The 15,726-nt window shown below is 53.9% G+C and overlaps 1 protein-coding gene and 1 long non-coding RNA gene across 5 annotated transcripts in view; both read right to left on the bottom strand.

The window, feature by feature from the left end:
* Positions 1-7,745, bottom strand: part of LOC128912982 (uncharacterized) — a 39,237-nt gene extending 31,492 nt beyond the window's left edge. For all 4 annotated transcript variants that reach the window (XR_008467805.1, XR_008467806.1, XR_008467807.1 and 1 more), the window contains exon 1: positions 7,445-7,745. This is a non-coding gene — a long non-coding RNA (uncharacterized LOC128912982). The remainder of the gene's footprint in view (positions 1-7,444) is intronic.
* Positions 7,746-8,992: 1,247 nt separating this feature from the next.
* Positions 8,993-11,392, bottom strand: MRPS23 (mitochondrial ribosomal protein S23). The gene is made up of 5 exons (XM_054209827.1): positions 11,233-11,392; positions 10,924-11,091; positions 10,722-10,799; positions 10,483-10,606; positions 8,993-9,410 (listed from the first exon to the last, which is right to left on the bottom strand). Exons 1-5 carry the CDS (start codon positions 11,274-11,276, stop codon positions 9,252-9,254), a joined length of 573 nt encoding a protein of 190 aa, XP_054065802.1. The 5' UTR covers positions 11,277-11,392; the 3' UTR covers positions 8,993-9,251.
* Between the last annotated feature and the right edge of the window lie 4,334 nt (positions 11,393-15,726).

The following is a 15,726-nucleotide window of genomic DNA, read 5'->3' on the forward strand; positions in this document are numbered from 1 at the left end:
CACTTACTAATTTCCAAGACAGAGCTCAGCCCCGCTGCACCGCGAGCGTCTAGTCAGTGCCTGGCAATTCTTGGCCCATTATTATTACGAGCTTTTCTGGCTATAAAAAGCAAATGCAATTTGGGGATGCCAAGACTGCATCTTCTATAATCGAATTTTCCCAGCTCAGCAGGGGTGGATCTGGCCCGTCAGGACACATCACCCTCCGCAGCAGCTGCGTTCTGCCCCGACCACAGCCCAGGAAACCAGACTCGCACCCAAATTGTTCCAAACTGCTGCTGCAGAGCCCCAAAGCACCCACCTCCCCGCCTTGACCTCCCACCACCAGGCACCGGAGCAGCATGGGGCTGTCCCCTCGGCACCGGTGTGTCCCGCAGCAGCGTGGGGATTTCTATCAGACAAAAGCTGTTCTTATCTCCCCCCTGCCCAGAAAAGGGCACAGAAGAAGAAACCAAGGTTTTAACTCAAATCATACATTTCCACACCATTTTACCACCCAAGGATGCTCAAAATGCTTTGGAAGCCTTTCCTTTGAGCCATCGCCTTCCTATGCTATGCTGATCCCCGCAGGGAGGGCTGTGACCTGCTCTGGCGGAGCAGCAGCCCCAAGTCTGGGCTCCAGGGGTCCCTGCTCACCCCACACCCGGGCACGGCCCTTTGCAGGAGCCACAGCCCCCCCTGAACTGCTGCGCCCCATCCCACCCCGTACCCACCCTGTGGTGCCCTCAGCATCGCTGGGGGTTATCCCTCAGGGGGCTCCAGCCCTAAAGAAGACCGAGCCTCACGCACGGGGGGGTTACGTGGGCGCGCCGCGAGCAGGGATGCGGCTGGTGGGATACGCATCCCCCCTTCCCTGTAAACCTCAGCTTTTGATTATACCTTCCATCACCAGTGGAAAAACCCGGCAAGTGACCAGTGATGCAGACGAGCGACAGCCTTACGAACCTCCAGAGCTCCTTCTCCTGGTGAAGGCGAGGTGAGGAGCCCGGCAAACCGCAGCTTTTCATTGCTGGGAAACCAGAGACGGCCAGAGCTCAGCTTCAGTCCCAGCGGGGACACCGGGAGGGAAAAGTTACGATTCCTCAGGTTCAACCTTCCTTTTCAAGTCGCTGTATCCTACCTTTGAAGCAAATTGCTTTGCAAATACTGATTAATTTAACTTTACAACATCCATCTTAAATAAACAGTATCTGGGCTTACAGATGGGGAAATCAAGGCATGGAAGGGAAAAAAAGGCAGAACCGGGAACAAAACCCTCTGTGCTTTAACTACAAAATCATCTTTCCTCATTAGCAGCTAATCAGAACTACCAGAGGGGAAGAGATTACAGACAGGGCGGAGAGAGGAGTAACTGAAAGAAATACAGACATCAAAACAGATTTTCATTTATTTACCCATTTATCACAGTGAGTCACAGGCTTTGAGTTCATTCCAGCCTGCTTTAGCCTTGCAGGATTTTGGGATGCCGCCTCCAAAATCCAAAAAGTTAATAGGTCACAGCCACGCACCGTCTCAGGAAGGAGGAAAATCTGCAATTTTGGGTTGGTCTTGGGAAATCTGATATTGCTTTGCCTGCTAAATTATAAAAAACCACTAATCTTCCCTCGCCAGCCTCCTAATCTTTATGGGAGCCCAGATACCTTATCTCAAACTTGCTTATTGAGCAGCACCCTGCCCTGCGGGGCAGTAGCTTGGGTGAAGGTTTGCGGCGGCTCTGGGACATGGGGATCGGCGGTGGGATTTGGCACCCACAGGGTGCTCCGTGCCCCCCAACAGTGCCGCTGGCGGGGGCAAACCTGCCGGCATGGGAGCAGCTCGGTGAGGGCCAACACGGACATCAAACTTCAGATGTCTGTGCTTCATCTCAGCCGCCTCCGGGCTGAGCAGCTCCGGGACAAGAGGGTCCGGCCGGGCACAGGCTGCTGAGACAAAGCCGACGCGTCCCTTCTGCTCCTCTCAGGAGGTCTGGGGGCTTTTCCCCCCCACACCTTTTTGCCCAAAAATGATTTGTAAGAAGTGTTTCATTTACTGCAGGCAGAGGACATCTCATCTTCAAACTTCCCTTTCTCTCCTTATTTCATCCTGACTTTCCAGAAATGAGGAGACAGCCGCATCCACGATTTATCCACCCAGCCACCGCGCCGGGTGTCCCAGGTCTCCGGAGGGGACAAGCCCCCGTAACTCACCCCAGCCCCGGGACGCTCGAGCGGGTCACTACCTGCACGACACCTTTCCTCCGGCGTTCCCAGCCTCATGCACGAGCCCACGCTGGGAAACGAGGAACATATTTTCAAATCAGAGGAGGAAATGGTGTCTTTGTGTCAGGCAAGTGGAAGAAATCCAGGACCAAGAGACTGCAGAGCCTTTTCCACTTCAGACAGCAGGTGCTCTCCAAGATGTGGTTATGGCAACAAAATAAATGATGGATAATTGCTTTTGTGACAACTTGCCAATTAAATTAGACTCAGCAGAATAACATAATGACAATTTGTTATGCTCTGGTGGGCACTAACACACCAATCATAATTAAATGCTATGACTGAAATAGAATGCTGCTGTACACAGGAATATATAACCCCAATTCCCTCCCAGTGAAACATTATAGGTTCAGACTTGATTTCAATTTCTGGGGGATAATAGCATTAGCGCACATCAGAATGAGCTTGCAATATGCATACAGGCAGCAGCAGCACAGGGAGACAGACAGAGCCAAGGGCAGCTGAGCCGCGGGGCTCCTGGGGGACCCTCCCCGGCATCTCTGATGCTCCGGGTTTCATGGCAGCAGGGGACACCCCCAAATCGCTGCCATGTCCCACGAAGGTTTCAAATCCTGGGCCAAGGAGAACAGGCAGGGGAGTGAGTGACCCCGAGGGAGCAGCCCCGCTGCCGGCACCGGGGCGAGAGCTCGCCGGGATGGGGCCGCGGGGGTTTCTCATGGCTGCGCCAAGGCTGCCATCGCTCCCCGCCACCAAAGCCCTCCCGAGTAGCCCCTGAGCAGCCCGCCCGAGCCACGGGACCAACACAGCCTGCACTTGCTTGAATGATTACTAAAATGTTCATTAAAATAAAACGTGCAGCAGCGCCCAACAGCACGCGTGCCCCACAGCCGGGGGCCCTCTGGGGCTCAGCCCTTCCAGCTGACCCGGCCACAGGCGGGCTGGTTGGCCACAGTGCCGGTGGCTTGCATCGACTCATCGAAAAACCGAGCACGTCAAGTCCTGCAAGGACTTGAAATTTCCTGGTAAGTCAGCAGCCCGATTTCTTCACCACGAGCCGCCGCTGAGCTCAGCCTGCCGGTCTCCTGGGGATGCACCGACCCTCGTGCTGCTCCTGCCTCCCGCCCTGCTCGGGGCGACTGTCCCGCACCTTACCCATCCCAGAACTCTTGGGCCAGGAATCACTACGTCACACAGGCATTTCTGGCGCGTTAATTTAAAACACAAACCAAGCAGATGGCAGGAACCGATGCTGCCAAGGTTTTGCAAACCCTCCCCGAAAGCAGAAGCCACCTGTGTGCCATCCCCTCTCCCGGTGTGGAGATTCGACGCGCCGCAACCTGCAGGGCTAACCGAGCCGGCAGCGCCTTACTCCAATGCCACATGCATTTTCCTGCCAAACGAGCGTAAAACACCTGGCGCGTCCACCCGGCCGCCCTCGGGAATGGCTGCTGCAGAGCCCCGTCGCAGCAGCTGCTCCCCAAAAAGCAGCCCCGAGCCCCACTGCTTTAGGAGAGCCCACAATTTACCCAAATAAAAGCTTCCTAATTTCAGGTGATGCAAAGCAGGCTGTTGCCTCGCAGTGCCAAGCAATGAGACTGACGCATCTCTGGGTTACAAAGGCCACCATAGTCCTTGATAGATCTTAGCGTATCTTTTATCAGGTGCTGAATAATAAGGCAAGTATAAAAATACAATAAATTGGCTCCAAGATCCTAACAGATACAGCTCAAAACGGGGCAGATTTGAAGACCAAACGCCAGTGTGCGTGCAAGCGAAGGGTGGGCAGAGGTAAATCGCAGAAGAATACAACATCGCAGCAACGCCAACATTTTAACATCTTACTTAGAGCTACGTTCTTAAAACATTTACTGCTTTATTACCTGCCTCGATGAAGCTTGGCACGGGCAAGGTCAGATCACCTGTTTTTTCCAGCAAAGCTGATGAATTACTTTGGCTGCTCCAGACATAAGACCTGATCCTATTAAATCCCGCGTCTCCCTGCCCTCCACACATAACCGTGGATAATCTGCCCGGGCGTGACCAGCAGTGTGGCTGGAGATGTGTCCCCGCAGAGGGACACGTGCCCGGCTCTGCCATGTGGGCCACCCGCTGGAGGGGTCGTGCATCGTGGCGGGGGGCAGCTGCCCTGTGGTTTAACCAGTGCCCAAGCTCAGAAACCAGTCATGGAATCATAGAACGGTCTAGGTTGGAAGGGACCTTTCAGATCATCAAATCCAACCATCAACCCAACACTGACAAAAACCACCACTAACCCATGTCCCTCAGCACCATGTCTGCCTATATTTTAAATGCCTCCAGGGACGGTGATTCCACCGCATCCCTGGGCAACCTATTCCAGTGCTTAATAACCCTTTCAATGGAAAATTTTTTTCCCAATATCCAGTCTAAACCTCCCCTGGCACAACTTGAGGCCGTTTCCTCTTGTCCCATCACCTGTTCCTTGGGAGAAGAGACCAACCCCCCCTGGCTACCCCCTCCTTTCAGGCAGTTGCAGAGAGCGAGGTCTCCCCTCAGCCTCCTTTTCTCCAGGCTGAACACCCCCAGCTCCCTCAGCCGCTCCTCACAAGACTCGTGCTCCAGACCCTTCACCAGCTCCGTTGCCCTTCTCTGGACACATTCCAGAACCTCAATGTCTTTGCTGTAGTGAGGGGCCAAAACCAAACACGGTGTTCAAGGTAGGGCCTCACCAGTGCAAAGCACAGGAGGACAATCACTGCCGCCGTCCTCCAGCCCCAAGCTGTGGGCCCAGAGGTGTTCACTCCGGTGGGACACATCCTGCACGCAAGGAGTGATGCTGTTTGGTAAAGTACCGGTCTGTGTAATGCTATGGCATCCCTAGAAACTTTCTTTCACACGGTTCATTGCACGGATGTACCTGCGTCATTTGCTGCCTCCTTAGGGCTCCGCCACCAGGGCAGGACCTGCTTGCAACGCACCACCCCAGGACGTGCCACTGCAGGGACAGCCCCGAGCCTTGACAGCCCCCCTGAATTTCCAGACGGGAAGGGGTTTCCCCTCCAAGTGCTTTGCACAAACCCAGCAGCTGCAGCCCAGCTGCTTTACTGGTTTTATTGCTGATGCTACAGGGGCAAGAGAACCTGTGCGCAAGTGGGTTAATCACAAAAGCAGCAAGCTTTGCAATCAAGTCTTCTAGGTCCTACGATGGGCCCTGCTGGAGGGCAGGCAGAGTTCTCCATCCTAAAATTTTCAGGTCAGGCCCACAATTTTAGGAATTGACCTTGGGAAACCTTCAGGCTGGCTTTCAGCGCTATAGAAGGGGTTCTACTGCCTGCCATTGCCCTGTCTTTTTGATGCCTCAAGGAGTAAGGAACCTTGTAACTGATACTTTGGCATTTATTGTCACTTAAAAATAGCCTGGCAATCACAGAGAGGAGCCGCTGCACACACCGCTCATCTCGCAGGAGGAAGGAGGTCAGCAATTTAGCCCAGAGAAGGTCACGGGGCCGCTCTGTAATGGGGTGTAGGATTGCGAGGCAGCGAAAGCTTTGCTCCAGTCATTACCGAGCATTACAATAGCGGAGGACAGGCCGGCCCGGGCGTAAGGAAATTACTCGACTGCATGAAATGCCGGGCAAAGGGGCAACGACAAGGTCGCATCTGCGGCTCTTGCCTACAAACCCTACCTTTGCCTGCCCCAGCACAGGCAGGGGTTTTGCTGTACCCTGGGGGTCTCCCTCCACCCCAATTCCCTTGCTGCGTCTTCTACCCCACAGGCTGCGCATCCCACTTGCTCCCAGGGGAAAAGGAGATTTCTTTTCAACTGTTTTTTTGTCGAAAGCTTGGATTTCTCCCCAGCACCACCCCACATGTGCAAGGCAAGGCTGACACATGTTTATCACGCTGCCGGGTGCCAGCAAACCCCCCCGCTGTGACACCACGGGGACCCTGTCACCACTCTCCCTTCCTGGGGGACACTGAGTCCCCGGACCCTCCTGGCGGCGGAGCACGGCTCCCACCTAGTGGGGACCCACTGGGGGCTCAGAGGGGGGGCTGGCGCATCCCAGGTGGTTCCCAGCCCAGCTCCTCCTGCCAGGCCCCTGACCTTTTGCTGACGGCTGGAGGATAAATGCTTGATAAATAATAAATCGCTCACCCCAGGCTCTTGCTCAAACCTTTTAATTAAAGTAGTTGAGTTACTCTAAGGTCATGGTGATTGGCATTTCAATCCCAGCCCAGCAAATGCATCCATCAAACAAACACAGAACTCCGGTCTTAATTGTGTTTTCTCCTAATTGCACCAAATACCTGAGCTCACACCCCTTCCCCGTTACCCACCAGCCGTAACACACCCGCGGTGCAGAACATCTCTACCGGCTTCTCCATCCGCCGCAGACAGCCAGCGACCTGCCCAAGCCCCAGGGCCAGCTCTACCCCAAGAGCTTCCAAGGAATAATTTCCCGATTTACACAATCCGAGGGGTCTCACCCTCCGTTGCTGCCCCACTGAGTGTCTGCTCCTTTACATACAGGTTTTCCAGCTAATTTGGCTGCAAACCAGATTCAGAATAACAGCGTGCACCCGTCAGTGAAGTACACAACTGTTCTACACGGCAGCTTGGCAAGGTGTGGAGCACACCACCACCCTCCCACCTGACAGGTTACACTTCGTTTCAGATGTCAAAGGGGAAGAAAAACCCACGAGGGGTCTCTGACTCCCACCCAGTTGTGAATCCAATTGCTCCCCAGCCCATCGCAGAGCTGCCGGCCCAGCTGGGAGTGCTCAGCCCCGGGGGAGCCCCACCCCAGTGACCTTTTCCAACACAGGATAAAAGAGAAAATGAATTCCAACTTTCTTCTTGCCTGCTCTGCACAGGAACTTGCTCAGGGCACACCGCAAGGCTGCCGCTCTACTCTGTGTTCTAAATTTAATGTTATTGCTCAGTATGCTTCAGATGAGTAAAGGAAGACAGAGCCAAGCTCAATAAAGAAGCGAGGATGAAGCCAGTTACAGCAGATGATAGAGGAAAAGGCTCTTTAAGCAATGTTTGCAATTTTTTAGAGAAGTGAAAACAAACAGGAGACCACCGAGCTGTGAATGGAGCGAGAAATCTCTCATGTGTTACTGCATTCGACTTCGTAGCACTTTTCCTTTTAAAGTACTTCCCTCTGCATATTTTTGGCAAGCTAAGAGCATCATCAACAGTTGAAAATGCAAAACAGGATGCTCAAAGTAAAATCTTTTACCTCTGTCAAAATCCACAAAAGGCAAAGACAACGCTGCAGCACAGAAGACACAGAGCTGTCGGTCTCTCTTCCCTTGGGCTGGTGACAACCATTTGGCCCCAGCAAGAAAAGAGGGCAGGAGGCGGGACACTCACATCCCAGCTGCCAGCGATCTCCTGCCGAGGGCAGCTCACCTCGGTCCCCAGCCAAACGGGAACTGCTGTGATCCAGGGAACCCCCAGCCAAAGGCTGCCTGCGGGAGAGCCAAGGGCTTGCCGCGATTTACTCTCAGCACGTGTCTCCGCTCCAGCACCGTTTCAGATTGAACCCCATCGTAATGCATTTTTCTCATCTGTTTACATTATAATTCCTCCTACCTTGACCCAGCGGTTCTGAAACTTGGATACTGGAGGTGGGAGCATCCATCACACTCACCTCTAAGGGGCTGCTGGGTTCTGGATTTAGGGATTCAGGCAGCGATTCCCATTCCTCGTGGAAGAGCCTTGCTCAGGCAGGTGTAGGTGCCACCGAGGTCAGCTCTGGAACCAGATCTCCAGAGCCTACAGCCGCAGCAGTGCTGAGACAGGCGCCTTCTGCTCTGTGAAAGAAAATCCCGCACTCCTCTACGATTACAGAATCGAGAAGACAGTTTGACCTTCCAAGGATAACTGAGTAATTGTACTGTAACTACCTTGCCACCAGGAAGTGAATCAAGCCACACAAAACCAAACTACGGGCATTTTTAAATCCTCCTCTTCACTGACACACAACACACATGCGTAAGACAGGGTTCTTGCATCACACGCTAAGTTGTGTTGCGGGGAATCTGCCTGGGAGGTAGGTATGAAACCAAAAGGAAATCTTTCCCTCTTCCGTGTAGGGGAGAGCCAGACAAGGAGGGAGAGATTTGTTTGGCTTGATTTATACCTGTTTGGCTTTGGTGGTAGTTTGGTTTTTTTTAAAGACAAAAAACCAACCAACCAAACAAAGAGAGCCAAAAAAACACAAACAAAAGAGAAAAAAGCACAAACAAACAGTAATTGTTTTTCATATAGACCAAAGCCAAAATCTTTAATAAAAAATACACTGGGCACTGGCAGGCATGGGAAGAATGAAGTTCTAATCAGCTCCGAAGCCCAGTAAGATGGATTGTTATTTTCTTACATTCTTCCATGCCAAAGTTTCCGGGACTGTTTCTGTAGCAGCACTCAACTTGGTCGCCAGCAAACTGCTGTAACATCACATCTTTCACACTTCTGAAGGGACAAGTTTCATTAAAAGTCACTAAAAAACTGCAGAGGTCAAAATTATCTGGTATTGTTGCACTTTATCCTATTGCGAAGTTAAGCAAATGATGGAATAGGAAGAGTATATTATTACATTTCTATAAATAGCAACTCTTCTCAATTAGCTATAAAAAGATGACACTTCAGACAGCTGTTAGAACGCACCAAGCAAGCGCAATCTGCCATTTCAACAGCAGGACCCTCACACGGCCTGCACTGAAAAGTGCAAGAAGTTAAGAATCACCTTTACTACTGCAAATAAGACACCTGAAGAGGCAGAACCTCCGATTTTTAAAGAAAATGTTTAATTTTTCACTTTTATACTCATATTTTCCAACTCACAATTTGTGATAACATTTCCGAACCTCAAAAAAGGGGATTATCTCCAATTTTATGAATGGGGAGATGGAAGAACGTGTGCCCCACACATGACGAGGGAAGGCACTAGAGCCAGATAACTGAGGCATGTTCCCCCACAGGAAAACATCTCATAACCACCAGCTGACAACAGGACATCCCGTCACAGGACACCACCACGCCTGTTAGGAGGGTACAGGATTTTCCTTCTGTGTTTCTGCTGATTCCAGCGTCTGCTCCTCCCGATCTTTCTTCTTTTCCTGTATCTCTTCCAACACAGTTTGAAGCTGCTGGTGTAACACAGAATCTCTGGTTTCAGCACCTTGATGATCCTGTTGTGCTACCTACAGTTAGAGGCAAACGATCAATGAAAAAAAAGGTTGCAAAAAGTTTCCGCTGAAGCATGACTGAAGAAAGCTATAGAAAGCAACAGCCCCAGTTTGTATGTCCAAAAAAGTGGATAGAAAAGTTCTTGGTCCAGAGATAAGCGGACAATGAGGAGAATGGAGAGCGTACTACAAGCAGGATAAAATGATTTTAGCTAAAGGAGTTTAAAAATGCAGCTTTTATAAACAGCTCTTCTGCCTTTTTGAGGGTGTTCAGCTACAAGGACAGCATCCTCAGAAGAAATGCTAATCAGTTAGTCATGAACAAGATAAAAGACTTCTAACCATCACAGAGCAGTCGTGTTCTACTCTACCCGATGGGCTCTTCTAGAAGCATCTTCAGTTTGGTTTTTTTTACCCCATTTTATGTTAAGAGCTTTGTGATCATTGCCTGAAGTAACTAGACTCTACGTGCCCAGGAGCCATTTCCCCTCTTGTTCTGCCACCGCTTTTTGTTTATCCCTGGTGTACACTTTGACAGTTATTTTCTTGCCAAAAATATAAGTAAACAACCCTCTATTATTGCTATAAGTAAGCAATGCTCTATTTCAATACCTTAAAAATACAAACAAACAAGAAAACCAAACACCAAACTGCAAGACTTACGCAAAAATTTCCATTTCAGGATCAAGGTTAAAGAACAGAAGTGAGAGCGTGTTAGACTACTTAACTATTAAAAAGGGATGGAAGAGTGTATTGGTTACCTTTGAACCAGAAGAGGTTCTAATTTACCCCACTACCTTCGCGAGATAACATGTACACAGTAATACATATACTCATTTCCAAATGGTTTATACAGACCCACCAACAGATGATTTGAAAGCACTGAAGACTGAAATCTTTCACCACCACAACAAACAATTCTCTTTTCTGTCCCACAAGTACCTTAACCTTGGCACATTCATGACTAAGAGGAAAGTTTACTCTGCACAGCAGACATTTTAATATGACCATCATGCATGAGACTGACTTACTGAAAATGTAATTTCTAAATCCACTGGCAAATTAACTCTGAATATTTAGCACTTACTTTATCTGTTCCTCTTCTTTGTAAAATTATTCCACTTGCTAAAAGGGCTTTTCCTGTTTCTTCAAACAATTTTTCCTCCTCAATTTTTCCTTCTTCTTTCAGTTCATTGAATTTCTCAACAAACCTAGATAAAAAGATTGTATTTTTACTCTCACAAATAACATTTCGGTTCACTGACTTAAGAGGAGAAAGGGTCAAGTCTCAGAAATATTTCCAGTTGAGTTATAAATAAATCTTACCTCTGGCAAGTAGATTTGTAGTTTGATTGCAACAGGTCGAAAGGTCTTGGACCGTTGCCATAAATTCTGTAAAATCTCCTGTCCAAAAAAATAAAAGAGGAGCGGTGACAAGGGTATTCCCTCCGCAGGGGAAGGTGCCTGGTGAATGGCGGGGCTCAGGCACCCCTCAGCGGCCGCCCGGGGAGGGAAAGCGGCAACTCACGCTCGCACTTCGTCCTCCTGGTAGAAGATGGGGGGGACAACATCCTTCACCTTGCCGTAGCGCGGCCGCGGCACCCGGTAGACAGGCTCCCTCAACGGGGGGAAGGCAGCGTAGACGTCGAACCACAGCGGCTTCTCGATCACCCCGACGCGGAGCAGGTTGCGGGTCCTGCCGGGGGAGAGGAGAGGCGGGGGGGCTCAGGGAACGCCCGGGCCCTGCGCCTCCCTCCCGGCAGACCCCAGGCCTCCCGACTCGCCCTCCCCGCGCCCCCCCGCAGCAGGGGACCCCGCGCCCGGCCGCCCCTCGCACCGGCTGAACACACTCCCGATCTTCTGCATGCGGTTCCCCGCCATGGCGGCGGCGGCCAGGCCTCCCCTAGCAACGCCGCTCCCCCTAGCAACGGCCTGCTCTCCCACCCGGAAGCGGAAACGCCCTCGAGGCCGCCGCCAGGGCGCGCAGCCAACAGCCGAAGGAAGGCGGCACCCAGGCAGCGCCAGCCGATGACCGAGCGGGGGCTAAGCCGGATCGTGCCGTGTCCGTCTCCGCCCCCCATTTAAAGGGCCAGCACCGCCCCCCAGCCACGGCCGCCCCCTGCCCTGATGCGGACAGTCGGGGCACGCCGCCCGGCCGGGGCTTCCACGGAGGCTGAGGGACACGGCCACGGCCACGGCCGCCTGGGGCTGGTCTCCCCTCAGGCGATGCAGATGGCAGGCCCGAGGATGGGGCTCCCGGTGGGGCCGGGTCTCCCCGGGCGGGGATGGCGGCCCTCAGCCCCAGCACGGGAAGGGCCGGGAGTCCCGTGGCCTGTGCGGGGCCGCGTCTCCTCGGGAGGCCTCTGCCGCCATGTCGTGCACCTGAGGGAGATGGCGGCAGGACCCCCCGGGGGAGGGGGAGGGCATCCAGGGCTGGGGCCCGTCCCCTGCTGGGGGGTCTGTCCTGCACCCACCCTGCCCGTGTCCGTCTGTCCTGCACCCCAGTCTGTCCATGTCTGGGGATGGGACTGTTGATCAGGGAGTGATGCGATAGGACAAGCGGTGACAGTTTTACTCTGAAAGAGGGGAGATTTAGATGAGATCTGAGGAAGAAACTCTTTGCTGTGAGGGTGGTGAGCCCCTGGCCCAGGTTGCCCAGAGCAGCTGTGGCTGCCCCATCCCTGGAGGGGTTCAAGGCCAGGTTGGACGGGGCTTGGAGCAACCTGGGCTGGTGGGAGGTGTCCCTGCCCAGGGCAGGGGGTGGCACTGGGTGGGCTTTAAGGTCCCTTCCAACCCAAACCATCCTGTGATCCTAAGTTTCGGTTGGGACGTGGTTGAGACATCACAGGAGGTACCTAACCTTGAATAGGATGTCACACCAAACAATGTGTCTTAGGTGTTCTTTTGCAGGTGCTGACTTAGACATAAGATAGTAAAAATACATCATCTGGACCAAATTCGAGCCAAGCGTCTATCCCAAACTAACCTTGGGTAATCATAATGCCAAAATACACACCCCTATGTGAATAATGAGCATGCTAATCAGGTAACCTCCCTAAATGTGTTAAAACAGGGGCTTGGGTGCATATGTATAGGTAGGAGTGGTGAGTGAATCATTGTCAACTAATCATCTGTATTTTATCGTTATACATATCAGGCAGTTGGAAACATGAGGTGTGCTGGCTGTTGTTAAATGCCCGGCACCCGATTCTCCAGAACTGAAATAAAAGCAAATATCTCGACTCGGCGTGTTGATCGGCTCTCGCACAGCGGGTGAAGGACCCTCATTTAGGGTCAACCCCGGCAGCCACCGCTAAACCCCTCGCCTTCCCCCCCAGCCTTCAGCCACGCTCGCACCCCCAGCAGCTCTGAGCGTCCAGCCTCTGCTTCCAAATAACGCTGGCTCCTCGGGGGCCAGAGCGCAGCTCTGCGGGGCTGAGGGGGTGCAGCAACAGGGTGTGGGGTTGCAGCCCTCCAGGAGGTGCTGCGGACGGGCAAAAAAGGAAGGACCATCTCCAAAAATACCAGGGTGCCTCCTTGGCACCAGCTCTGGGATGAGGTGACACCAGTTGCGCTTCTCTAAAGCCTGAGGGCTGGGAAACCAAGAGGGCGGAGAAGCTCCAGCCGCACAGGCAGCAGTTGTCACCCCCGTTGTGCTCGCCGGACGCGTGCGGAGCTGCGCAGGGCGGCCTGGCTGCCCTCTCCGGTTTCCGACAGAGCTATCGGGGCTGCCCCGCTGCCTGCTGCGGGTGACGGGGGAGGACAGCTGCCCAGGATGAGGGACACGGTCCCCAAGGAAAAGATGAGCCGCTGTCGCCCACGCTGGCCGGTCCCACGAGGAGGGGACGCTGCAGAGACTGCCATCGCGTGCTGCACCTCCGTGGTGAAGTCATTTCTCTCCGTACGGCAGGAATGACCATCCCCAGAGGCTGGGGCTCGGCTCCTCCGCTCGTGGCACTTCACATCTGCCCCGTCTGCTGTCCCCAGAGCTGAGCACCACTACGTTCCCCTGGCCACCAAGGAGCTTGGGGACCGGTGGTGACACTGGGCTGCAAACCAGCACCAGCAGCGGGATGCGGGGAGGATCACTCTCGCCCCGGTCGCCTTTCGGTGTTGGGTCTCACCTGGACAGAGAGACAACTGTGGGATTTGCCGCCATGGTTCACGCAAGCCCTGTCTGGGCGTCCCACCGTGGCCTGATCCTGCCCTGGGCAGCCCCAGCACCGCTTGCTGGGCCCAGGAGGTGGCAGCAGACGGTGCCGGGCTGCCCAGTCAGTGTTTTTCACCTCGATTTATCAAATCCAGCCGCTACACCCAGGCGATTTGGTTTCCGCCAACCAGACCTGGCGGAACTGTGTGGCAGCGAGCGATGGCTGGTCACTAGGTGCAGCCCTTAGCTTGGGAATGAGCTGATGGGAAAAGAAATGCATCCCTCCTTCCATCCTCCAGCCTCGGGAAGGAAGGGGGCAGTAAATTTCCACCGCAGACTGACAGCCAGCAGGTACTGGATGCCAGGCCAAAGCACCTCCAGCATTCACCCTCGTCTGACCACAGTTTTCAGTCCTGGCCTTTTCTCAGCTGCTGGTTTTCTTAAAAACGCGGTTTTGGAAGAAAAAAACCCTTGCCCTCCCTAGAGCAAAAGAATTCAAAAGGGAGATGCTGGGACCGCTCCAGGGCTGCATCTGAGCTGCTCAAAGGACTGGGCAGCCCCGGTCTTTTCAGCTCTTTGAAAAAGCCCTGGCTCCCCCACAGGCTCCCGACAGCTCGGTTGGCCGCCGCGGGAAGGCGATGTCCAGGGTTTCTCCAGCATTTCAATGCTTTTGACATTTAAGGCAAGAATGCCTTGACTTTTTCCAGCATCTTCTTTCACAGGGAAGGTTTCCAAACCACACGTGAGGCCAGGGAGCTCTAATCCTGCCGGCAGCCCAAAGCTGCTCCCGGACGGCTGCCGCAGGGCAAGCAGAGTCCGGCCCCGTCCCGGCAAGCGAGGGGGATGCTCCCTGTGTCCCCTGGCCCTGCCGTTGCCGCTGGGGACTGCCCATGAAGGGCCGTGTCCCGCAGCCTCGATGGCTCCCTGACACCGGGAAATAACCCTCCTCCTGCCAGTCACGGGCTGCCCACGGCGAGGGGGCCCTTCCCTCACGCCTGGCACAGCCCCCCGTCAGCTGCAGGTCCATTTGGTGCTTTTTGAGCCTCTGAGGAGTTTCTCACCAAAAGTTTTTCTTCTCCAGCCGGTTGCAGGGAACATGAAAGGAAGGGGAAGCCCAGCCCGGCGCCGAGCGGGGAATTCCCTACGGGAGCGATGCTGTGACCAGCCCCTTCGGGAGCAATTCTGCCAGCACCATCCAGCTCCACGCTCTCCAACTTCGCAGACCCGGCAATCCCGCCAGCTCGGCATGGTGCGGAAACGTGCAGGGCTGCGGGTGAATAACACGTATTTGAGAAATAATTCATTATAATAACGCATTTCCATTCCACCAGCAGACAAGGCAAAGGAGCCAGACTGCCTGCTTGACAGACGCGGAGGAGTTGCTGTGCGATAGCTAATGAAACAGTTTAAAGAAAACTCACACACCCCGTCCCCGAGAGGCTTGTTATTTTCAGCGTGAAGCGGGTAAGCCACAGCATTTTTCCTTTTCCGCTCTTTCCTGAAAGGCAGGTCCCCACACGCGTAGCTGGCCACGGGCGTGCTGTGAGCTTCCACAGGCCCCCCCGCCAGCGTGGGTCGGCATTTCTGCTGGGTTTCCCCCATGCAGAGCCCACCCTCGCCGCCTCTGACCCCAGTGCACCCCTCTGCGTTGGACCCCGGCCGAGACCCTACGGCAGAGGGGAGCGGTGAGTCCCCCTGTGTCCACTGTGCCTTGGGGTGGCATTTCTTTGCCTGCCGAGGTGAAGTGGGGAGGGACGGGGCGTCCCCAGAGCACCCTTAGCTGTGCTAGGGGGCTTTCCCCAAACCCTGGGCTCTCGCTGCCGCTTGCTCGCCGTGAGCTCCCGGTGCTCTTCTGGCACTCTCCCACAACAGGCACCGGGGGGGACCTGTGCCTGAACCACACGTCCTGCCGGGTGGGAGCAGGAATTGCTCCTGGGTGGAGACGAGCTCACCAGCGACGGATCTCCCACATCGCTTTCTCAAGAAAATCATCGGACGCAAATTCTGCACCGACACGAGCAGGGAGGCAACGAGCCAGGGCGGCTTCTGGGCATCTGCAGCTCATGGCGGGGACACAGCTAGAGCTGGGCTAGAGCTGGAATTTGCCTCCGTACCCCCATTTCTCTCCTTTTTTCCCCCTGTAAAGAAATGGGAGTAAAAAAAGCAAAATACACCTGAGCG

Source organism: Rissa tridactyla, chromosome 7, assembly GCF_028500815.1.
Source record: "Rissa tridactyla isolate bRisTri1 chromosome 7, bRisTri1.patW.cur.20221130, whole genome shotgun sequence".
In the NCBI taxonomy this organism is placed as follows: domain Eukaryota; kingdom Metazoa; phylum Chordata; class Aves; order Charadriiformes; family Laridae; genus Rissa; species Rissa tridactyla.